Source organism: Pecten maximus, chromosome 11 (genome assembly GCF_902652985.1).
Source record: "Pecten maximus chromosome 11, xPecMax1.1, whole genome shotgun sequence".
NCBI classification, from domain to species: Eukaryota; Metazoa; Mollusca; class Bivalvia; order Pectinida; family Pectinidae; genus Pecten; species Pecten maximus.
In genome coordinates, this window is record NC_047025.1 from 40,796,650 (window position 1) to 40,823,642 (window position 26,993).

Below are 26,993 nucleotides of genomic sequence, written 5' to 3' on the forward strand. Positions count from 1 at the left end.
CCTGGTACAATCATAAAGGAGTTTACTAATGCCTTGCACAAAAAACTTAACATTTGCAAACCAACACTGACACCAATGCTGACATAAAAACTTAGCTAGCTAGACTGGTTCTTTATCAAAAACTTCATGATAAACTCATAGGCAAAGAGTCTTCCTTCTCTGCTCTCCCATGTTTCAAGGATACTGCCATCTGCAGAAAAAAAAATATATGTGAAAAATTGTAAGTGTGTAAAAATAACAAAGAAATGGGTTACAGAGGCTGAAGAGAAACTTGGCCCTCCTTATTCAGGGGAGATAACTCAACGAATGTCTTGGGGGGGGGGGGGGGGGGGGGGGGGGGGGGGGGGGGGGGGGGGGGGGGGGGGGGGGGGGGGAATAGCTGCAACAGTTTTACAAGGGAGATAGCTGAACTATGGTTTATTTTTATTGTTCTTACAAGGGAGATAACTAAACCATGGTTTATTTTTTATTGTCCTTACAAGGGAGATAACTTAACTATGGCTTGTTCTATTGTCTTTACAAGGGAGATAAATAAGCTTTGTTTCATTTCTCTCTGTATTACAATGGAAAGTAAAATGTGGCATTTGTGATTAATTGAGCAGGTTTACTGTCACATGTTATTCCTGGATCTGTGTAAAGGATACAACTAACCAGTTAGAGTGATTATTTTTCTTTCAGATTATTTTTCCAAACTTCTTCCAACTCCAGGATTTTTAAAATTTGTTTCTGAAACTGGAAAATTACAGTGGTTGGATATCCATGGATTTTCTAAAGAAGGAAAAGAACTCAATTGCGGTCTACAAACTGAGGGATGGATGCAGTAGTTGTATATTTTTGGGGGATTTTTCCCTCAGTAAGACAAGGAAACTAACCTGTGGCCTCCGAGACTGAGGGCCGGGTGTAGTGACTTGAGACGTCACTGTATTTTTCCTCCCGACCAAGAGCATCAAGACTAGGTTCCCAGCCTTCTGTTAAAGCTTGAAGCACTAGTTTCACCAGCACAGCACTGTGACTACTTTTGGCAACTGAAAGAAAAAGATTGTTTTGAGACTAAGATTTGAATTTTATTCCTGAAATCATTTTCATTTTCAGGCTGTTTTGTCACAGCTCAGTACAGTTTCAAAATTAAAAAAAAAAAAAACCACTCTCAAATATACTTATGAAATATAACTTCAGAAAGTCAAACCTAGATATTTGAATATGTTGCTGGCAGCCTGTCGAACAGTGGAAGCAGGATGGGACAGGTACAACAGAAATGTGGACAGGTATCGAGGCCAGCGAGGAAGGAGGTGTGGCAGGGGCAGCACCTGATAAAACAATAAAAGTAAAGTGATTAGGGGCTCACATAGGTAATAACTTCACCATCTCATCAGTTAAATGTGAGTGGGGGCTCACATAGATAATAACTTCACCATCTCATTAATTAAATGTGAGTGGGGGCTCACATAGATAATAACTTCACCATCTCATCAATTAAATGTGAGTGGGGGCTCACATAGATAATAACTTCACCATCTCATTAATTAAATGTGAGTGGGGGCTCACATAGATAATAACTTCACCATCTCATCAGTTAAATGTGAGTGGGGGCTCACATAGATAATAACTTCACCATCTCATTAATTAAATGTGAGTGGGGGCTCACATAGATAATAACTTCAACATCTCATCAGTTAAATGTGAGTGGGGGCTCACATAGATAATAACTTCAACATCTCATCAATTAAATGTGAGTGGGGGCTCACATAGATAATAACTTCACCATCTCATCAATTAAATGTGAGTGGGGGCTCACATAGATAATAACTTCAACATCTCATCAATTAAATGTGAGTGGGGGCTCACATAGATAATAACTTCAACATCTCATCAATTAAATGTGAGTGGGGGCTCACATAGATAATAACTTCACCATCTCATCAATTAAATGTGAGTGGGGGCTCACATAGATAATAACTTCACCATCTCATCAGTTAAATGTGAGTGGGGGCTCACATAGATAATAACTTCAACATCTCATCAATTAAATGTGAGTGGGGGCTCACATAGATATTAACTTCAACATCTCATCAATTAAATGTGAGTGGGGGCTCACATAGATTATAACTTCAACATCTCATCAATTAAATGTGAGTGGGGGCTCACATAGATAATAACTTCACCATCTCATCAATTAAATGCGAGTGGGGGCTCACATAGATATTAACTTCAACATCTCATCAATTAAATGTGAGTGGGGCTCACATAGATATTAACTTCAACATCTCATCAATTAAATGTGAGTGGGGCTCACATAGATATTAACTTCAACATCTCATCAATTAAATGTGAGTGGGGGCTCACATAGATATTAACTTCAACATCTCATCAATTAAATGTGAGTGGGGCTCACATAGATAATAACTTCACCATCTCATCAATTAAATGGCTCACATAGACACAGTGAAACTACCGCGTATTATTCAATCTGCAATCCTGTTCCGTGTTATAAGACAATAATATGGAACAGAATGCTTACTGTGTAAACACTACTTGGCATAATAATAATTACAACATACAGTATTAAGCATTACATTCCTATAAAACTTCACATAATATCAAAGATGGAGAATACCTTTACAAGGAAAAGACAGACATCTAAAATCCCTTCTGCAGCATACGCATCCAGAAACTTCACCGGTAATTGCTAAAACATACAATTGGTAATTCGACAAAATCAGTCCAAATTAGAATGAGATAAAAGACAAGATATACAGATAATTCTAAGATAATACAAGAGATCCCAGAGGGATCTTGGCGCCCACCATTGAATGATCTTTATAGGTTCTATGTCAGATTGATCTTTTCTCTACTTTTCCCTTCCTCTAAGTCTTACTAATCTGTGTAAATTCAGAAACAGCCCTCTAGTACTTTTCAAACAAGGGGAACCTATATATAAAATTTAAGATTTAGCGATAATGGCTGTCTGTTGTTTACGGATTGGTCCCAAAATGCAACACCAGGGACCAAGGGGAACCTACATAGGAAATTTGAGAAAGATCCCTTCAGTACCTTCTGTAAAATAGCGATAACAAACTTCAATTGTCAAAATAAAAGATGGCTGCCTGTCGGGCAGGTTGTTTTCTGACTGGTCTCAAAATCCAATATGCATAACTAGGCACAGAGGGCAACCTACAAATGAAATTTCAGAAAGATCCCTTCAGTACCTTCTGTAAAATAGCGATAACAAACTTCAATTGTCAAAAAAAAAGATGGCTGCCTGTCGGGCAGGTTGTTTTCTGACTGGTCTCAAAATCCAATATGCATAACTAGGCACAGAGGGCAACCTACAAATGAAATTTCAGAAAGATCCCTTCAGCAATTTCTGATAAATAGCGATAACTTCAATTGTCAAAATCCAAGATGGCTGCCTGTCGTCCATGTTGTTTTCCTATTGGTCCCAAGATGCAATATGCAGAACTACAGACCAAGAGGAACTTACAAAAATGTTCGAGAAAGATCCCTTCAGTACTTTCTGAAAAATAGCGATAACAAACTTCAATTGTCAAAATCGAAGATGGCTGCCTGTCGGCCATGTTATTTTCCGATTGGTCTCAAAATGCAATATGCATAACTAGGCACCGAGGGGAACCTACATATGAAATTTGAGAAAGATCCCTTCAGCACTTTCTTAGAAATAGCAATAACAAGTTTCAACTGTCAAAATCTTAGATGGCTGCCTGTCGGCCATGTTGTTTTCCGATTGGTCTCAAAATGCAATATGCATAACTAGGCACCAAGGGGAGCCTACATATGAAATTTGAGAAAGATCCCTTCAGTACTTTATCAGAAATAGCGATAACAAACTTCAATTATCAAAATTCAAGATGGCTGCCTGTCGGCCATGTTGTTTTCCGATTGGTCTCAAAATGCAATATGCATAACTAGGCACCAAGGGGAGCCAACATATGAAATTTGAGAAAGATCCCTTCAGTACTTTCTCAGAAATAGCGATAACAAACTTCAATTGTCAAAATCTAAGATGGCTGCCTGTCGGCCATGTTGTTTTCCGATAGGTCTCAAAATGTAATATGCATAACTAGGCACCAAGGGGAGCCTACATATGAAATTTGAGAAAGATCCCTTCAGTACTTTCTCAGAAATAGCGATAACAAACTTCAATTATCAAAATTCAAGATGGCTGCCTGTCGGCCATGTTGTTTTCCGATTGGTCTCAAAATGCAATATGCATAACTAGGCACCAAGGGGAGCCAACATATGAAATTTGAGAAAGATCCCTTCAGTACTTTCTCAGAAATAGCGATAACAAACTTCAATTGTCAAAATCTAAGATGGCTGCCTGTCGGCCATGTTGTTTTCCGATAGGTCTCAAAATGTAATATGCATAACTAGGCACCAAGGGGAGCCTACATATGAAATTTGAGAAAGATCCCTTCAGTACTTTCTCAGAAATAGCGATAACAAACTTCAATTGTCAAAATCCAAGATGGCTGCCTGTCGGCCATGTTGTTTTCCAATTGGTCTCAAAATGCAATATGCATAACTAGGCACCAAGGGGAACTCACATATGAAATTTGAGAAAGATCCCTTCAGTACTTTCTGAGGATTAGCGATAACAAGAATTGTTTACGGACGGACGGACGGACGGACGGACGGACGGATGGACGACGGACCACGGACGCAGGGCGATTTGAATAGCCCACCATCTGATGATGGTGGGCTAAAAAGCTGCATTGTTTCACCAATAAAACCATGCACAAATCTTACCACATTCCTATGATGTTTTTCTGCTTGGCTTTTGTTAACCTCGCTCCACAAAACAGAAATAACCTTTTCTAATGTTGACAGTGCTTCCTGAAATATTAGAAATTATTGAAAACATTGTAATGTCTGTAACAAAGATCAAATTCTCACAAGCTGTCTAGTTAACACTAACCAGGATACAGATGGGACTAAAATTCTCACAAGTTGTCTAGTTAACACTAATCAGGGTACAGATGGGACTAAAATTCTCACAAGTTGTCTAGTTAACACTAATCAGGATACAGATGGGACTAAAATTCTCACAAGTTGTCTAGTTAACACTAATCAGGATACAGATGGGACTAAAATTCTCACAAGTTGTCTAGTTAACACTAACCAGGTACAGATGGGACTAAAATTCTCACAAGCTGTCTAGTTAACACTAATCAGGATACAGATGGGACTAAAATTTATAGAATAATAATATCATTCAGAAACAAACAGTATTGTACACATACACATGTCTGTCCACTGTACTACAACAAATTTAGCCAATGCAGAACACAACAGAATGATCACAAATCAGGAACTCAAACTAGTTAATCATATTGATTTAATCAATGATTAATGGCTTGTTTTAGTTCATTGTGCAAATGACAAAGTCATGGTGATAAGAGATCCAAGATTTCCAAATGTTTGATGACGTTTTTCTATATAAGCGTACCTTGGCATCAGAACAGGAAATGAATGCTGACAAAGCTTTGGCTGCATTCTCTCTGATGGTCAGTTGTGGGTTTGACAGCAAGGTAAACACCACTGCATGTATCTGTCTAGATATAAAACCTGGCGATGTGGGTTGTCCACAAATCTGGAAATACAATCAACAAAATCTTGTACTGCTTGTTGTACTAGAAAATGTAACAAGAGTGAAAACAGTCAACAAAAACTATCACTTCCATACATCAATTAACAGATTTCAATGATCTAGCCAATGATATACATGTCTGACATTCTGTGTATAGTCTATATAATATTGTGTATAGCCTATATAATATTCTGTGTATAGTCTAAATAATATTCTGTGTATAGTCTATATAATATTCTGTGTATAGTCTATATAATATTGTGTATAGTCTATATAATATTGTGTGTATAGTCTATATAATATTCTGTGTATAGTCTATATAATATTGCACCTATAGTCTATATAATATTGTGTGTATAGCCTATATAATATTGTGTATAGTCTATATAAAATTGTGTATAGTCTATATAATATTGTGTATTGTCTATATAATATTCTGTGTATAGTCTATAAAATATTCTATTTATAGTCTATATAATATTCTATTTATAGTCTATATAATATTCTGTTTATAGTCTATATAATATTCTGTGTATAGTCTATATAATATTCTGTGTATAGTCTATATAATATTCTGTGTATAGTCTATATAATATTCTGTGTATAGTCTAAATAATATTCTGTGTATAGTCTATATAATATTCTATGTATAGTCTATATAATATTGTGTATAGTCTATATAATATTCTGTATATAGTCTTTATAATATTCTGTTTATAGTCTATATAATATTGTGTGTATAGTCTTTATAATATTCTGTTTATAGTCTATATAATATTCTATGTATAGTCTATATAATATTGTGTATAGTCTATATAATATTCTGTTTATAGTCTATATAATATTCTGTGTATAGTCTATATAATATTCTGTGTATAGTCTTTATAATATTGTGTGTATAGTCTATATAATATTGCACCTATAGTCTATATAATATTCTGTCTATAGTCACTATAACTAATTATATTCTGTCTATAGTCACTTTAACTAATTACTAAGAGATTATCCTCTGTACAAATGAGAATCTTAAAACCCAGGCAGTGACATCATTTTCCTCTATATATAACTACTGGCTCTTACCCTTCTCCCCCCTCCTCCCCCAAAGTACATAATACTGGTTAACAGTGTAGTCACCTGAGAGTCGGACTCCAGTACAAACTGGGGGGTCTGTGAGCGAGAACTTGTCCCATCCTTGCATTGAAGAATCATAGCGTTGATACCTACAAGGCAACATCTTATATGTATATTTCATTATCATGCTGCTTGTCCTATGTATCTTAAATTTTATTTTATTGCTGTTTGCTAGATTTCTGTGCAATATAACACGTCATATTTACAGGATACAAAGAGAAAACAAATTTAAAAGATAACTTCTTACTGATTACACCAATAAGTTCCTTTTTAAGTAACTTATATGATAGGAAAACAATATACAGTGGAACTTCGTTAACTCAAACTCGACGGGACCACGAGAAAACTTTGAGTTATCTGAGTGTTTGAATTAAGCAAGTTGTCATTTTTGGTGCAAAGTTTAATCAATATTTGTCAACATTATATAATCATTATAACTCTGCTCTGTCACTCATCAGTTCAGTGTAAAGACTGGTCAAACATGTAGATGTATATGTAATATTTCCTTCTGTTTCTCGTAGTTTGGTGTAGATTTGCCGATATACAGTGACGATAGTTTCTTTCACTTAGTTACTTCAACAACAGTATAATGTTCATGTCTTGTTTCCAAAAGGAATAATGATAAAATGGAAATCAACCGAATAACAATTTATTAACGTCATATCAAATAACCGATTTAGATTTAACACAAATTATAATAGGCCTACTTATGTTTACCGATAACCATGTCATTTCCATGTGTATTAGCACAGGAAGTTGGGCTGCGCATGTGCGTATAAAATGTTACTGCTACTGAGTTGGCATGTTATCCGATTTAATAGACAGCAGTGACAGTTTATACAGTCATACTCTGAACACCTCAGAAGTAATTACGCTATTTAAAGATTTAATAGGCAGCGGTGACTGTTTCTATCTACACCTGTACAAACATCAGCTGAGTACCAGTGTGTCAGAGATTAGTTCCGCTTGAGCAAGTGGGTAGATGAATTGTTGACTGTGGTGTGTATTATTATCGGTGACCGTCTGATGTAAGTAAAGCAGTACTTTTTATCACCGAGAGTTGTTGTAATAAGATTCCACAGACAATTAATTTGTTTAATTAATTTATCAAACACTTACTTTGATAGCATATACTATTCGGTAGGTTTCTAGTGCCGACATCTTCAGTATTACAATCGGAAGTTTGATGTTGAAAAAATGTCGGCATTTACCATTGATCGTTGTTAGACTCATAAACAATACTTCGAGTTATTCGATCATTTCAATTAGGATTTTTATTGTTGGAACCAAATTTTCACTTTGCATTATCCAAGTTTTTCGAGTTTTCTGAATTCAAGTTTTCCGAGTTTTTTTACTAGGATAAAGAGAAAATTCGGTCAGGACTGAAAAGTACTTTCAGTTAAGCGGGGTATTCAAGTTTTCCGAGTTCGAGTTAACGAAGTTCCACAGTAAGTATATCTATATTAATAAATCAGTTGAAATAATAAACAATACCCATAATAGCACCCTCTTTGGCTTGCCATGTACTTTTATCACACTTGCAAATCTGAAATTGACATAAACATAAAGATTACTACATTACATTAACATAAACGTCATTAGATTACTATATTACCCAGACATGAAGGTCATTAGATTACTATATTACCTAGACATAAAGGTCATTAGATTACTATATTACCTACACATAAAGGTCATTAGATTACTATATTACCTAAACATAAACGTCATTAGATTACTATATTACCTAGACATAAAGGTCATTAGATTACTATATTACCTAAACATAAAGGTCGTTAGATTACTATATTACATTAACATACAGGTCATTAGATTACTATATTACCCAGACATGAAGGTCATTAGATTACTATATTACCTAGACATAAAGGTCATTAGATTACTATATTACCTACACATAAAGGTCATTAGATTACTATATTACCTAAACATAAAGGTCATTAGATTACTATATTACATTAACATAAAGGTCATTAGATTACTATATTACCTAAACATAAAGGTCATTAGATTACTATATTACCTAAACATAAAGGTCATTAGATTACTATATTACATTAACATAAGGTCATTAGATTACTATATTACATTAACATAAAGGTCATTAGATTACTATATTACATTAACATAAAGGTCATTAGATTACTATATTACCTAAACATAAAGGTCATTAGATTACTATAATACCTAAACATAAAGGTAATTAGATTACTATATTACTATAACATAAACGTCATTAGATTACTATATAACCTAGACATAAAGGTAATTAGATTACTATATTACTATAACATAAACGTCATTAGATTACTATATTACCTAGACATAAAGGTCATTAGATTACTATATTACCTAAACATAAACGTCATTAGATTACTATATTACATTAACATAAAGGTCATTAGATTACTATATTACCTAAACATAAAGGTCATTAGATTACTATATATTACCTAGACATAAAGGTCATTAGATTACTATATTACCTAGACATAAAGGTCATTAGATTACTATATTACCTAAACATAAACGTCATTAGATTACTATATTACCTAGACATAAAGGTCATTAGATTACTATATTACCTAAACATAAAGGTCGTTAGATTACTATATTACATTAACATAAAGGTCATTAGATTACTATATTACCTAAACATAAAGGTCATTAGATTACTATATTACCTAAACATGAAGGTCATTAGATTACTATAATACCTAAACATGAAGGTTATTAGATTACTATATTACCTAAACATAAAGGTCATTAGATTAATATATTACCTAAACATAAAGGTCATTAGAATACTATATTACCTAAACATAAAGGTCATATTTTAGATTACTATATTACCTAAACATAAAGGTCATTAGATTACTATATTACCTAAACATAAAGGTCATTAGATTACTATATTACCTAAACATAAAGGTCATATTTTAGATTACTATATTACATTAACATGAGGATCATTAGATTACTATATTACCTAAACATACAGGTCATTAGATTACTATATTACATTAACATACAGGTCATTAGATTACTATATTACCTAGACATAAAGGTCATTAGATTACTATATTACCTACACATAAAGGTCATTAGATTACTATATTACCTAAACATAAAGGTCATTAGATTACTATATTACATTAACATAAAGGTCATTAGATTACTATATTACATTAACATAAAGGTCATTAGATTACTATATTACCTAAACATAAAGGTCATTAGATTACTATATTACATTAACATAAAGGTCATTAGATTACTATATTACCTAAACATAAAGGTCATTAGATTACTATATTACCTAAACATAAAGGTCATTAGATTACTATATTACATTAACATAAGGTCATTAGATTACTATATTACATTAACATAAAGGTCATTAGATTACTATATTACATTAACATAAAGGTCATTAGATTACTATATTACCTAAACATAAAGGTCATTAGATTACTATAATACCTAAACATAAAGGTAATTAGATTACTATATTACTATAACATAAACGTCATTAGATTACTATATAACCTAGACATAAAGGTAATTAGATTACTATATTACTATAACATAAACGTCATAAGATTACTATATTACCTAGACATAAAGGTCATTAGATTACTATATTACCTAAACATAAACGTCATTAGATTACTATATTACATTAACATAAAGGTCATTAGATTACTATATTACCTAAACATAAAGGTCATTAGATTACTATATATTACCTAGACATAAAGGTCATTAGATTACTATATTACCTAGACATAAAGGTCATTAGATTACTATATTACCTAAACATAAACGTCATTAGATTACTATATTACCTAGACATAAAGGTCATTAGATTACTATATTACCTAAACATAAAGGTCGTTAGATTACTATATTACATTAACATAAAGGTCATTAGATTACTATATTACCTAAACATAAAGGTCATTAGATTACTATATTACCTAAACATGAAGGTCATTAGATTACTATAATACCTAAACATGAAGGTTATTAGATTACTATATTACCTAAACATAAAGGTCATTAGATTAATATATTACCTAAACATAAAGGTCATTAGAATACTATATTACCTAAACATAAAGGTCATATTTTAGATTACTATATTACCTAAACATAAAGGTCATTAGATTACTATATTACCTAAACATAAAGGTCATTAGATTACTATATTACCTAAACATAAAGGTCATTAGATTAATATATTACCTAAACATAAAGGTCATTAGAATACTATATTACCTAAACATAAAGGTCATATTTTAGATTACTATATTACCTAAACATAAAGGTCATTAGATTACTATATTACCTAAACATAAAGGTCATTAGATTACTATATTACCTAAACATAAAGGTCATATTTTAGATTACTATATTACATTAACATGAGGATCATTAGATTACTATATTACCTAAACATACAGGTCATTAGATTACTATATTACATTAACATACAGGTCATTAGATTACTATATTACCTAGACATAAAGGTCATTAGATTACTATATTACATTAACATAAAGGTCATTAGATTACTATATGTATATTACCAAAACATAAAGGTCATTAGATTACTATATTACATTAACATAAAGGTTTACTATAATACCAGTCTGTCACTTCATACATGCAATACATCATTCACAGTGAATAACTGAGTATAGATCCATTTTAAAAACAATTTTTAAGACCTGCTACTTTAATGACATTGATACTGTTTCTAAATCCCCCTCCATTGGTAAATAAATCACAGTATCTTATACTGGGTCATATATCTTACACACACAGACATCGTAATAACACACTAAACACAGACATCGTAGTGACAAACCAAACACACAGACATCGTAGTACCAAACCAAACACAGACATCATAGTACCAAACCAAACACAGACATCATAGTACCAAACCAAACACACAGACATCGTAGTACAAACCAAACACACAGACATCGCAGTAACAAACCAAACACACAGACATCGTAGTAACAAACCAAACACAGACATCATAGTAACAAACCAAACACACAGACATCGCAGTAACAAACCAAACACAGACATCGTAGTAACAAACCAAACACACAGACATCGTAGTAACAAACCAAACACACAGACATCGTAGTAACAAACCAAACACACAGACATCGTAGTAACAAACCAAACACAGACATCGTAGTAACAAACCAAACACACAGACAACATAGTAACAAACCAAACACACAGACATCGTAGTAACAAACCACACACACAGACATCGTAGTAACAAACCAAACACACAGACATCGTAGTAACAAACCAAACACAGACATCGTAGTAACAAGAGATCCCAGAGGGATCTTGGCGCCCACCATTGAATGATCTTTATAGGTTCCATGTCAGATTGATCTTTTCTCTACTTTTCTCTTCCTCTAAGTCTTACTAATCTGTGTAAATTCAGAAACAGCCCTCTAGTACTTTTCAAACAAGGGTAACCTATATATAAAATTTAAGATTTGGCGATAATGGCTGTCTGTTGTTTTCGGATTGGTCCCAAAATGCAACACCAGGGACCAAGGGGAACCTACATATGAAATTTCAGAAAGATCCCTTCAGTACCTTCTGTAAAATAGCGATAACAAACTTCAATTGTCAAAATACAAGATGGCTGCCTGTCGGGCAGGTTGTTTTCTGACTGGTCTCAAAATCCAATATGCATAACTAAGCACAGAGGGCAACCTACAAATGAAATTTCAGAAAGATCCCTTCAGCAATTTCTGAGAAATAGCGATAACAAACTTCAATTGTCAAAATCCAAGATGGCTGCCTGTCGGCCATGTTGTTTTCCCCCCGATAGGTCTCAAAATGCAATATGCATAACTAGGCACCAAGGGGAACCTACATATGAAATTTGAGCAAGATCCCTTCAGTACTTTCTCAGAAATAGCGATAACAATCTTCAATTGTCAAAATCCAAGATGGCTGCCTGTCGGCCATGTTGTCTTCCGATTGGTCTCAAAATGCAATATGCATAACTAGGCACCAAGGGGAATCTACATATGAAATTTGAGAAAGATCCCTTCAGTACTTTCTCAGAAATAGCGATAACAAACTTCAATTGTCAAAATCCAAGATGGCTGCCTGTCGGCCATGTTGTCTTCCGATTGGTCTCAAAATGCAATATGCATAACTAAGTACCAAGGGGAGCCTACATATGAAATCTGAGAAAGATCCCTTCAGTACTTTCTCAGAAATAGCGATAACAATCTTCAATTATCAAAATCCAAGATGGCTGCCTGTCGGCCATGTTGTCTTTCGATTGGTCTCAAAATGCAATATGCATAACTAGGCACCAAGGGGAATCTACATATGAAATTTGAGAAAGATCCCTTCAGTTCTTTCTCAGAAATAGCGATAACAAACTTGAATTATCAAAATCCAAGATGGCTGCCTGTCGGCCATGTTGTCTTCCGATTGGTCTCAAAATGCAATATGCATAACTAAGTACCAAGGGGAGCCTACATATGAAATCTGAGAAAGATCCCTTCAGTACTTTCTCAGAAATAGCGATAACAAACTTCAATTATCAAAATCCAAGATGGCTGCCTGTCGGCCATGTTGTCTTCCGATTTGTCTCAAAATGCAATATGCATAACTAAGTACCAAGGGGAGCCTACATATGAAATCTGAGAAAGATCCCTTCAGTACTTTCTCAGAAATAGCGATAACAAACTTCAATTATCAAAATCCAAGATGGCTGCCTGTCGGCCATGTTGTCTTCCGATTGGTCTCAAAATGCAATATGCATAACTAGGCACCAAGGGAAGCCTACATATGGAATTTCAGAAAGATCCCTTCAGTACTTTCTCAGAAATAGCGATAACAAACTTCAATTGTCAAAATCCAAGATGGCTGCCTGTCGGCCATGTTGTTTTCCGATTGGTCTCAAAATGCAATATGCATAACTAGGCACCAAGGGGAGCCTACATATGAAATTTGAGAAAGATCCCTTCAGTACTTTCTCAGAAATAGCGATAACAAACTTCAATTGTCAAAATCCAAGATGGCTGCCTGTCGGCCATGTTGTTTTCCGATTGGTCTCAAAATGCAATATGCATAACTAGGCACCAAGGGGAGCCTACATATGAAATCTGAGAAAGATCCCTTCAGTACTTTCTCAGAAATAGCGATAACAAACTTCAATTGTCAAAATCCAAGATGGCTGCCTGTCGGCCATGTTGTTTTCCGATTGGTCTCAAAATGCAATATGCATAACTAGGCACCAAGGGGAACCCACATATGAAATTTGAGAAAGATCCCTTCAGTACTTTCAGAGGATTAGCAATAACAAGAATTGTTTACGGACGGACGGACGGACGGAGGGACGGACGGACGGACGGAGGGACGGACGACGGACCACGGACGCAGGGCGATTTGAATAGCCCACCATCTGATGATGGTGGGCTAACAAACCAAACACAGACATCGTAGTAACAAACCAAACACAGACATCGTAGTAACAAACCAAACACACAGACATCGTAGTAACAAACCAAACACACAGACATTGTAATAACAAACCAAACACACAGACATCGTAGTAACAAACCAAACACAGACATCGTAGTAACAAACCAAACACACAGACAACATAGTAACAAACCAAACACACAGACATCGTAGTAACAAACCAAACACAAAGACATCGTAGTAACAAACCAAACACACAGACATCGTAGTAATAAACCAAACAAACAGACAACATAGTAACAAACCAAACACAGACATCGTAGTAACAAACCAAACACAGACATCGTAGTAACAAACCAAACACACAGACTTTGTAATAACAAACCAAACACACAGACATCGTAGTAACAAACCAAACACACAGACATCGTAGTGACAAACCAAACACAGACATCGTAGTAACAAACCAAACACACAGACATTGTAATAACAAACCAAACACACAGACATCGTAGTAACAAACCAAACACACAGACAACATAGTAACAAACCAAACAGAGACATCGTAGTAACAAACCAAACACACAGACATCGTAGTAACAAACCAAACACACACACATCGTAGTAACATCCCAAACACACAGACATCGTAGTAACAAACCAAACACAGACATCGTAGTAACAAACCAAACACAGACATCGTAGTAACAAACCAAACACACAGACATCGTAGTAACAAACCAAACACACACATCGTAGTACAAACCAAACACACAGACATCGTAGTAACAAACCAAACACACAGACATTGTAATAACAAACCAAACACAGACATCGTAGTAACAAACCAAACACAGACAACATAGTAACAAACCAAACACACAGACATCGTAGTAACAAACCAAACACACAGACATCGTAGTAACAAACCAAACACACAGACATCGTAGTAACAAACCAAACACACAGACATCGTAGTAACAAACCAAACACAGACATCGTAGTAACAAACCAAACACACAGACATCGTAGTACAAACTAAACACACAGACATTGTAATAACAAACCAAACACACAGACATCGTAGTAACAAACCAAACACACAGACATTGTAATAACAATCCAAACACACAGACATCGTAGTAACAAACCAAAGACACAGACATTGTAATAACAAACCAAACACACAGACATCGTAGTAACAAACCAAACACACAGACAACATAGTAACAAACCAAACACAGACATCGTAGTAACAAACCAAACACACACACACATCGTAGTAACATCCCAAGCACACAGACATCGTAGTAACAAACCAAACACACAGACATCGTAGTAACAAACCAAACACACAGACATTGTAATAACAAACCAAACACACAGACATTGTAATAACAAACCAAACACACACACATCGTAGTAACAAACCAAACACACAGACAACGTAGTAACAAACCAAACACACAGACATCGTAGTAACAAACCAAACACACAGACATCGTAGTAACAAACCAAACAGACATTGTAATAACAAACCAAACACAGACATCGTAGTAACAAACCAAACACACAGACATCGTAGTAACAAACCAAACACACAGACATTGTAATAACAAACCAAACACACAGACATCGTAGTAACAAACCAAACACACAGACAACATAGTAACAAACCAAACACAGACATCGTAGTAACAAACCAAACACACACACACATCGTAGTAACATCCCAAGCACACAGACATCGTAGTAACAAACCAAACACACAGACATTGTAATAACAATCCAAACACACAGACATCGTAGTGACAAACCAAACACACAGACATCGTAGTGACAAACCAAACACACAGACATCGTAGTGACAAACCAAACACACAGACATTGTAATAACAAACCAAACACACAGACATCGTAGTAACAAACCAAACACACAGACAACATAGTAACAAACCAAACACACAGACATCGTAGTAACAAACCAAACACACAGACAACATAGTAACAAACCAAACACACAGACATTGTAATAACAAACCAAACACACAGACATCGTAGTAACAAACCAAACACACAGACATCGTAGTGACAAACCAAACACACAGACATTGTAATAACAATCCAAACACACAGACATCGTAGTAACAAACCAAAGACACAGACATTGTAATAACAAACCAAACACACAGACATCGTAGTAACAAACCAAACACACAGACAACATAGTAACAAACCAAACACAGACATCGTAGTAACAAACCAAACACACACACACATCGTAGTAACATCCCAAGCACACAGACATCGTAGTAACAAACCAAACACACAGACATCGTAGTAACAAACCAAACACACAGACATTGTAATAACAAACCAAACACACAGACATTGTAATAACAAACCAAACACACACACATCGTAGTAACAAACCAAACACACAGACAACGTAGTAACAAACCAAACACACAGACATCGTAGTAACAAACCAAACACACAGACATCGTAGTAACAAACCAAACAGACATTGTAATAACAAACCAAACACAGACATCGTAGTAACAAACCAAACACACAGACATCGTAGTAACAAACCAAACACACAGACATTGTAATAACAAACCAAACACACAGACATCGTAGTAACAAACCAAACACACAGACAACATAGTAACAAACCAAACACAGACATCGTAGTAACAAACCAAACACACACACACATCGTAGTAACATCCCAAGCACACAGACATCGTAGTAACAAACCAAACACACAGACATCGTAGTAACAAACCAAACACACAGACATTGTAATAACAATCCAAACACACAGACATCGTAGTAACAAACCAAACACACAGACATCGTAGTGACAAACCAAACACACAGACATCGTAGTGACAAACCAAACACACAGACATTGTAATAACAAACCAAACACACAGACATCGTAGTAACAAACCAAACACACAGACAACATAGTAACAAACCAAACACACAGACATCGTAGTAACAAACCAAACACACAGACAACATAGTAACAAACCAAACACACAGACATTGTAATAACAAACCAAACACACAGACATCGTAGTAACAAACCAAACACACAGACATCGTAGTGACAAACCAAACACAGACATCGTAGTAACAAACCAAACACAGACATTGTAATAACAAACCAAACACACAGACATCGTAGTAACAAACTAAACACACAGACATCGTAGTAACAAACCAAACATACAGACATCGTAGTAACAAACCAAACACAGACATCGTAGTAACAAACCAAACACACAGACATCGTAGTAACAAACCAAACACACAGACATCGTAGTAACAAACCAAACACACAGACATCGTAGTAACAAACCAAACACACAGACATCGTAGTAACAAACCAAACACACAGACATCGTAGTAACAAACCCGACACACAGACATCGTAGTAACAAACCAAACACACAGACATCGTAGTAACAAACCAAACACACAGACATCGTAGTAACAAACCAAACACACAGACATCGTAGTAACAAACCAAACACACAGACATCGTAGTAACGAACCAGACGTACAGACATCGTAGTAACGAACCAGACGTACAGACATCGTAGTAACAAACCAAACACACAGACATCGTAGTAACAAACCAAACACACAGACATCGTAGTAACAAACCAACCTTCACTAAACTGTTGAAGAGTAACTCCTGATCTCCCACCTTGAAATACCCCACAATGTGAACCAGTTGTTTAGCACACGCATTTCTGATAGCAGACCAAACATTTGTTAATGCTGATTTGATCAGGTCCTGCAATAAATCAAAGTACTGAAAGTACTGAGGGAGGCGTAGTTCAGATATTTGGAGAAACGAAATTACCGAGATGTATATAGAGGACAGTAGATATTAATTAATATGTACAACCCTTTTGATGATTTCGATAATTTTCAAATGGAAATTGTAGTTTACCACAAGCCTTACTTTTATAAAGTAAAAGGTTTTGGATTGCACTTGAAAAGCGCATACGCAAGCTTGGTTTAACTGATGGGGTAAATTATATTGGACAGAACTAAGATACTACCACCTGGTATATATACATTATTTTACCTCTGCATATGAGTGATAAGCGAGAAAGAAGATTCCCATTAGTGTTTATTTTCACCAGTGTTCAAAATATTTACTTTAGGAAACAATGGTTGCCATGGAAATCCTTTCAATGCATGGTGTCCAGTGTTGATCTGATACCACATTGCTCTCAGAAGTATATTAGCCAACGCCATGTTGTACTTGTGGTAAACTGGCATACAAAGGACTGCAAATGTGGTAAGGACAGGTCGACTCAGGTAAATCAAAGGGCCAAAGGCCCTGAGAAACGTCAGGGTCTGAGGTCATATTATAAGAGATTTAAAATTGGATTTTATAGTCAGACAGTTACATTTTTATCAGATGAAATGTCTTCATCTGGCCCTGGTATTTCTATTCTATATATATACATATCAGCTGACAACTTTACAATAGCTGAGTATAGTTCTTTCCCCATTTCTTTAATGCTTGTAAAAGATTATTGATATACTCCTGAATCAGTAAAGCTGCTTGTAAACTTTGAAAAAAGAATCAACTAAGCGACAAATCGGTCTATTAACAGAACATATTGTAACTACAACTAAAGATAAAATCAAAGATGTACACAGCCGAAGTTTTTTAAATTTTATTAATAGCATAAGTTATTAATAAGGCCTATCAAACATCTATTTTATGACCCCTTAAGTAAAACATTTTAACTCTGATAGAAAATTGCGGTCGTGTTTTCCGACGAGACATATCTAGTTTTTACACCGCCAGTACATCAGTCACGGATCATAATCATTAGATTCTTTTCAAACAACAAACAAGAGATCCCAGAGGGATCTTGGCGCCCACCATTGAATGATCTTCATAGGTTCCATGTCAGATTGATCTTTTCTCTACCTTCCTTCATTTTACTAATCTGTGCAAATTGAGACATCCCTCCAGTACTTTTCAAACAAGGGAATCCTAGCTATGTAAGAAATTTGAGATTTAACAATAATGGCTGTTTGTTTGCCAGGTTGTTTTCAGGACAGACTGGTCCAAAAATGCAATACAAGGGACCAAGGGGAACCTACTTATGAAATTTGAGAAAGATCCATTCAGTACTTTGAGAAATAGAGATAACAAACTTCAATTGTCAAAATCCAAGATGGCGGTCTGTCGGCCATATTGTTTTCCAATTGATCTCAAAATGCAATAAGCATAACGAGGCACCAAGGGGAACCTCCATATGAAGTTTCAGAAAGATCCCTTAAATACGATCTCAGAAATCGTGATAACAAACTTCAATTGTCAAAATCCAAGATGGCTGCCTGTCGGCCATATTGTTTTCAGATTGGTCTCAAAACGCAATATGCATAACTAGGCACCAAGGGAAACTTACATATGAAATTTGAGAAAGATCCATTCAGTACTTTCTCAGAAATAGTGATAACAAACTTCAATTGTCAAAATCCAAGATGGCTGCCTGTCGGCCATGTTGTTTTCATATTTGTCTCAAAATGCAATATGCATAACAAGGCACCAAGACACATGAAATTTCAGAAAGATCCATTCAGTACATTCTCAGAAATAGCGGTAACAAACTTCAATTGTCAAAATCCAAGATGGCTGCCTGTCGGCCATGTTGTTTTCCGATTGGTCTCAAAACGCAATATGCATAACTAGGCAGCAAGGGGAACCTACATATGAAATTTCAGAAGGATCCCTTCAGTACTTTCTCAGAAATAGCGATAACAAACTTCAATTGTCAAAATCCAAAATGGCTGCCTGTCGGCCATGTTGATTTCAGATTGGTCTCAAAACGCAATATGCATAACAAGGCACCAAGGGGAACCTACATTTGAAATTTCAGAAGGATCCCTTCAGTACTTTCTCAGAAATAGCGATAACAAACTTTAATTGTCAAAATCCAAGATGGCTGCCTGTCGGCCATGTTGTTTTCAGATTGGTCTCAAAACGCAATATGCATAACTAGGCACCAAGGGGAACCTACATATGAAATTTGAGAAAGATCCCTTCAGCACTTTCTCAGAAATAGCGATAACAAGAATTGTTTACGGACGGACGGACGGACCACGGACGCAGGGCGATTTGAATAGCCCACCATCTGATGATGGTGGGCTAATAAAAAGCAACATATCAAGATTCACTTTAAACATATCAAACATTCAGAGAATTATCATTATGCAGATCTCTCTAGATTTATACATCTCTTCAGATCAAGTACATCATTCATAATCTTCATAGAATAAAAATAAGTATAATTAACTTTTTATATAAAGAAAGCATATAAGTTAACATAATAACATAGTACATGCATGTCTTTTGGTTATTAAGCTTTGAAATATATATATATATATTTATATAAATATATATAAACTGATCAGAGTAGCAGTTCAAAAGACAAAAAGTTACAGCTTAAGATTCACTATAAACATATCATCAACAGAAATTTCTTTCGAGTATATGTATCGTGATTAACATAGCATAAAAATATTCTCATGAACAATTTACCATAAAGCAGCAGCATGTTGATCTAATCAGTAAAGAAACACATTAGTTGATAGAATTATTGTATATGAATTTCTTTTGACCATAAAGCTCCCAGTGCTTTTCTTACCCGAATCATACAGGGGCCTGTACCTTTAATGCGGCCATATTTTTTAAGTTTTGGAAAAAAGGTGGTTTCTTTTCAAGCTCAAATATAATCATTTCTGATTGGGAGATTGTGAAGTAACATTTGGGAAAATACATAAAAATATCTTCACAGGGGAATGGCCCTGTGTTTGGCCCCATATCCATCCCCCCCAAAAAAATCACTGACTCCTATTTACATGAAAACTATGCAGAACAGCCCATAGTTCTATAGATAAAAAGAGACATGTCATCATTCACTTAAACATATAAAACATTCAGAGATTTCATCAGTATGCAGATCAGATCGGATTTACATACCATACCTTGAAATCAAGTACATCATTCATGATCTACATATATATACATATATAAACTTCTCAGAGTAGTGAGTTCAACAAACAAAAAACAACATCTTAAGACTCACTTTTAACCTATCATCAACAAAAATGTCTTCTTATGAAGTACATCTCATTGTCAATATAGCATAAATATATTCTCTGATTTCAACAGTATGCAGATTTGTCCAGATTATCATAACGTTTTGAGATCAAGTACGTCTCATGAACAACTTAGCATAAATATAACAGCATGTAGAACTATCAGATAAAGAAAGGATATCAGTATATATACAGTCGAACCTGTCTATAAAGGACACCTAAGGGACAAGACAAAAGTGTCCTTTATAGAGAGGTGTCCTTTATATAGAGGTTCAACAAGTTATGTCCCTTATAAACGAAGAAACAAACCAAAGTCTGTTTATAGTACACTATATGTCTCCTGATTTATTATATTTAAACACTGAAACAAATGAATAATTGACAAATAATTAAAGATAAATGCTTAATTAATTTTCAATCATTCATCTGACACAAAAATTGAAGTTGATATTTTTGTTAATTTATATTAAGCCTATAGTTTCAAAACAAATCTTCACAATATCATACTGTACTGAATATCTATTCAGACAAATATTGAACATAGTCAAAAAAGTAAAGGTAATTCTTATCATAGTAAAACAATTTTCATTAATCCTCAATATTTTGGAAAATAAATATGTTTGAAATATTTTTTCTATTACAACATTAACTCTTTATAAATGAAAGTGCATTTTCCTCTGATAATTATAATCCCTAAGCATTTATTTTGAGACATATTTTCTGAAATCCATGTAAGGATTTAATTTAATAAATACCGTTTTCTGGTTCAGTCAATTAGTATAGTGTAAACAAAGACACTCGGAACTCTTCAGCTGTTCTTGATATGTTACGTAGTCGTATTCCGAGGAGTTCCGAGTGTGAGAAAATGGCGGCTGACAACCATGTGCCTGCCCTGTCAGATTTGCATACGGTTGATTTTGTAAGTAAAACAATTATGACAGACATAACTATTGCTTTGTCCCTCTTTTGTTGGTCTTGATAATGATTTAATTACCCCCTGACCATTCTTGTTGTCTAGGCTATGGTTGAATGGCTAAGCTCAGCTGTAACCGGTGGGGTTGAGTAAACAAACACCTCTGCCGATGGCGATCGGTCACTCTCTTGTAATTACTGCCCATTGTTACAGCAACTTACAGGTAACAGGACAATTAGTGACTGATGAAGTGGCTTCCTAAGTTAGCATTGCTGCCAGGAGAGTTGAGTAATTAATGCTCTGCTGGTTATTTAGAAACGTTTTACACACAAATATCAACACGGTTATGGTTTCACGTGATTGGTACTACATGGGCTAACGGGGCTTATGGTCCAATCCAGGATTCAGGAAACATCCTCTCATGGGATCTATATACAGAACAATAGATATCATGCGGACCCAGGAATTTCATGATCCGATATCCTCTCATGGGATCCAGGTATATGAGGTACTCAGTATATCTGGATCCAGGATTGTCAGAAATATCCTCTCATGGGGTACGTATTGATAATGGGAAATCTCATCCAGCCGTTGGGACCAGGAGTGACCGTTTCACTTCTGGTGGGATAATATTGGCAGTAATCCTGGGACAAGGAGTGACAGTTCGCTCCTGGTGGGATAACGTCAGTAATCCGTGAGATTTCCATAGTTATATATATGTAGTGTGATATAGCCCCCAAGGCCAAACTTTGTATGTGTATAGATGATCATGTCTGTATATGTTTTCTTGTTTTTATTTCTTTTATAATGTATAGATATGTAAGTTGTTTTATGATAATACATTCTACACAATGTTGTGTAGGCCACATACATACAGTTAATAAATAGCATTTATTAAACTGTAGCATATTGTTTGGTTGTTTATAAATTAACATTTATAAATGTATCGATCATTCTGGCCATGACATACTGGAGTACGAACTCATTCCAGATATGTTAACATTTATCAATGTATCGATTATTCTGGCCATGAAATACTGGAGTACAAACTAAGTCCAGGTATGCTAACATTTATCAATGTATCGATCATTCTGGCCATGACATACTGGAGTACAAACTCATTCCAGATATGTTAACATTTTATCACTGAATAGATCATTTTGGTCACATATTTTAGTACAAAATCATCTGTGATTTTTACATCTTATCAATGAGAATAGATCAGTTCAGCTATAAAAAACTGGAGCACAAACTTGTTCCAGATGTATTAACATTTAATAAATTAATAGATTATTTTGGCCACATAATATTCAAGTATTCACTCGAAAAAGATATGTAAATATGGTATACAGAGCGAGACATATCAAAGGAATCATTTTGGCAACATAATTCAAAAACACACTCCAGACAAGATAAGGATAAAAAAATATAATTCTGTGTTATCAATAAACATGTATCCTATATAGCTAGGCAACTTAGTTTTGGAACTTATGTCAAAATCACTCTCCTCTTCCATCATGTTCTTCTTCCATCATGTTCTTCTTCCATCATGTTCTTCTTCAACCAACTCAAAAGAGTTTATGTACTCGCTCTTAACTGTCATCACAGCTTTCAAGGGCAACATTTTCCCCAAGGTTTCCTCGACTTCCAGAGTTTCTGGGTCTACTTTGACAGCCTGTAAGAGTAGGGTTTTGTTGACCTTCAGGTCTTTGTAGATGCCGTCTTCCGATACCACAAGCTCTATATAATCGCCTATTAAGGAGAGGCCTTCAATTTGTCCTTGGATTACCATCTCTGGGGCTTCAACAAGCTGAAAAAAAAAAACACAATTAAAAAATGAAATTATTAAACAGAGAGAAATGATGAACAGCTGTCATGATATCTTACATTACCTTTAACTAGATAAGACACTGATATTAAAGTAAACACTTTAAATTTTCAAAGATCATGGATATTGAAAATTAACAGGATACTGTTCTGTCCTTTTGATCTTCAGTAAAAGAAAATGTTAAGTAGTTTTTCTTTTACTGAACTAGTATTCAAAACTAGCTATTCCGAAGTACATATACGAATGTTAAACAAAAACTCAAACTTGAAATGAAGACAATATATCATTCTTCTTTTGTCACAAGTTGCATTATCATATGACTATTAAATAATTTAAGGACAATTGTTGCAGTTGAATAATATAATCAATACCAAGCAATGATTACAGGGCGAGGAATCAGGGTTAGTGTTTCTGTGATATCTCTTTTAATTTCCATGGGATAAAGCACAGTTACCTTGCAAAGGTTCCAAGATGCACCCACAAAATGTGTACCATTTATATATATAATATGGATTATTAATACCTTTATCATCTGGCCCCTAACAGTCACTAGACTTCTCCTTGGCAATCCCTTCACATCAGCAATCTTTTTTACAGGCGAAGGAGGACAGATCAAGATATGAGCTTTGGAACTCATTTCCTCCGAAATCTCAACAGGAGGGCCAGTCATGATTTTTGTGTGTTTTGTCAGAATTATTCTTCCATTCTTTGCCATGAAGTTCCGGATGATGATTGATTTCCCTTCTTTTATTTGGTCAAACTTGGAGCTGTCATTCAGAGATGCCAAAGCTGCATCTCCTGGGTCTGCAACACTGAAGTTAAGAATCGGGCCGGATTCCCCTCCAGATCCTGTGAAGGAGGCTGTATGGCCAACCTTCACAATCTTCACTTTGATTATGGCTGTGGGGTATGGTTTGGCCTTTGCCTCATCTTTTCCTTTCAAATCTGCTAATGTTTTAGCCATTCTGAATAATAAATAAAGATAGGGATAAAGATATTAGATATAATCAACTGAATTATATGAGAAAGGACATGTGTATATATAAAGCACCAAAAAGAATAAAGTATACAACTTAATAATATATGAAGCGAAAGGTTATGTATATATAGCATATACTATATATAGATAAAATAATGATAGGTATAAAAGATTTATCTTTTAAACTGCAGTCACATGTTTTGTTACAATGTTACATATAGCAATCAGCTAGGACAAACATTTTCACCTAATTCCAATTGAAAATTCAAAGAGCATGCTACAATGTGGGACATGGGTGTTATTTGATGAAGTTTTAAATGTTATGTTACATTGTATAAAGGAAATACCTGGCCTTGGCTAACCACAAAATTTCTAATCCACCTGATTCATGACAACTTAAGTTCTATAAGCATATCCAGTTTTTGGAAAGGGAATGCATATCTAGTTGTTTTATGAGACAAGTGAAAGATTTTCCTAACAATTACAGTATAACATTATTATATATATATACACAGGAAAGGGATTGCATATCTAGTTGTTTTATGAGACAAGTGAATGATTATTCCAATAATGACATCATAACATATTTATATATACTAATTAACACAAGAATGATTTTTTTAGTTTTCATAAGTAGAACAGGCTCATTATGTATTGTTACTGAACAGGTCGTAAAAACCTCCATCATCCTGCAGTGAATCTATTGCAATAAAACAGGAACAGAGATATTTGAGTCTTAGACACGTGCTTCAAGCTGAAATTCTTCTAGGATGCATGGTCTCAGATTCAGAGTACATGTAATTATAAACCATAGCATTAGGTGCTATATCTACATCAATATTTATACAGCTGTCAACTGTGAGCTAATAGCTAGTTATAGTTTAAAGATACAGTAAGCGACAATGTCATTATAGTCAAGTTTAAAGTATGAACATTGGTTTGTACATCATATATTAGCATATGCATTTTCAATATCATATGCTTTGATCAGGATTCATTGATCATGAATCATTTTATATACATATATATACAAACTCCATAAAGCGTCATGCTCTCTCCTTGTTATTGACTGCATTACATTATTAATGTTGTTGCCAAGATATATTTAACATTAATGACCTGGAAGACAGCTATTACACATCAAAATGTGTGTTATAATCAAAGCAGTTGATGGTTTACTGGTAACATATTTAAACAATACATGAGGTCTTCATTAGTTTGAACTGGATTTTTTTACATATACACAGAAGCAGTTCAATGTTTGCCAACTTGATATTTACATATACAAATAAGCAGCCATCAACATGGTGACTTTTTCTAGAATGGCAGGTAAGCTACCTTGTGATCAGAATACCATGATTCCATTGATGCTGTGGATATCTCACGACTAGACAGACCTTTGATATAAATGTGGTCGAGACATGAATCATAATCAGTTGTTACACTGTGCATCCCTTGCCGAAAACCATGTTCTGCAGCGACAGAGTCAATTTGCATTTTGCATTGCCTGTAGTCAATATTGACATCTCCCATTATAACAACAGGGCTTTGTAAATTTACATGTTTGAGTGATTTGGTTAAGACCATATCCAGCATCGATATTGATTGTTTTGGTGGGATATACAGAAATATCACCTGCATAAGTGCATTTTGATGTACAAATGTTGCAAGAACAGTTTCAATTCCACCAAGTACTACTATTTCACTTATGTTCTCAAATAGAATCTTTGAATAGATTGCCATACCATGATGTGGTCTAGATGAATTTGAATGAGTCTGATCAAATCGATATAGATGAAATCCATCGATATTGTACATTTCATTGTTTTCATCATGGCGAAGCCGTGTCTCAGTGACAGCTAAAATGTCACAGGCT

At 34.8% G+C, this 26,993-nt stretch overlaps 2 protein-coding genes across 2 annotated transcripts in view; both read right to left on the bottom strand.

The window, feature by feature from the left end:
• Positions 1-95: 95 nt before the first annotated feature.
• Positions 96-18,532, bottom strand: LOC117338609. The gene is made up of 10 exons (XM_033899967.1): positions 18,434-18,532; positions 17,934-18,062; positions 8,234-8,285; positions 6,743-6,828; positions 5,468-5,611; positions 4,768-4,854; positions 2,615-2,686; positions 1,187-1,307; positions 873-1,025; positions 96-190 (listed from the first exon to the last, which is right to left on the bottom strand). Exons 1-10 carry the CDS (start codon positions 18,530-18,532, stop codon positions 96-98), a joined length of 1,038 nt encoding a protein of 345 aa, XP_033755858.1.
• A 3,828-nt stretch (positions 18,533-22,360) lies between these two features.
• LOC117338610 overlaps positions 22,361-26,993 on the bottom strand; it is a 50,509-nt gene continuing 45,876 nt past the window's right edge. The window contains 2 exon segments of the mRNA XM_033899968.1: positions 22,361-24,120; positions 24,662-25,103. Coding sequence (XP_033755859.1) covers positions 23,842-24,120; positions 24,662-25,103 — 721 coding nt within the window. The 3' untranslated portion in view covers positions 22,361-23,841.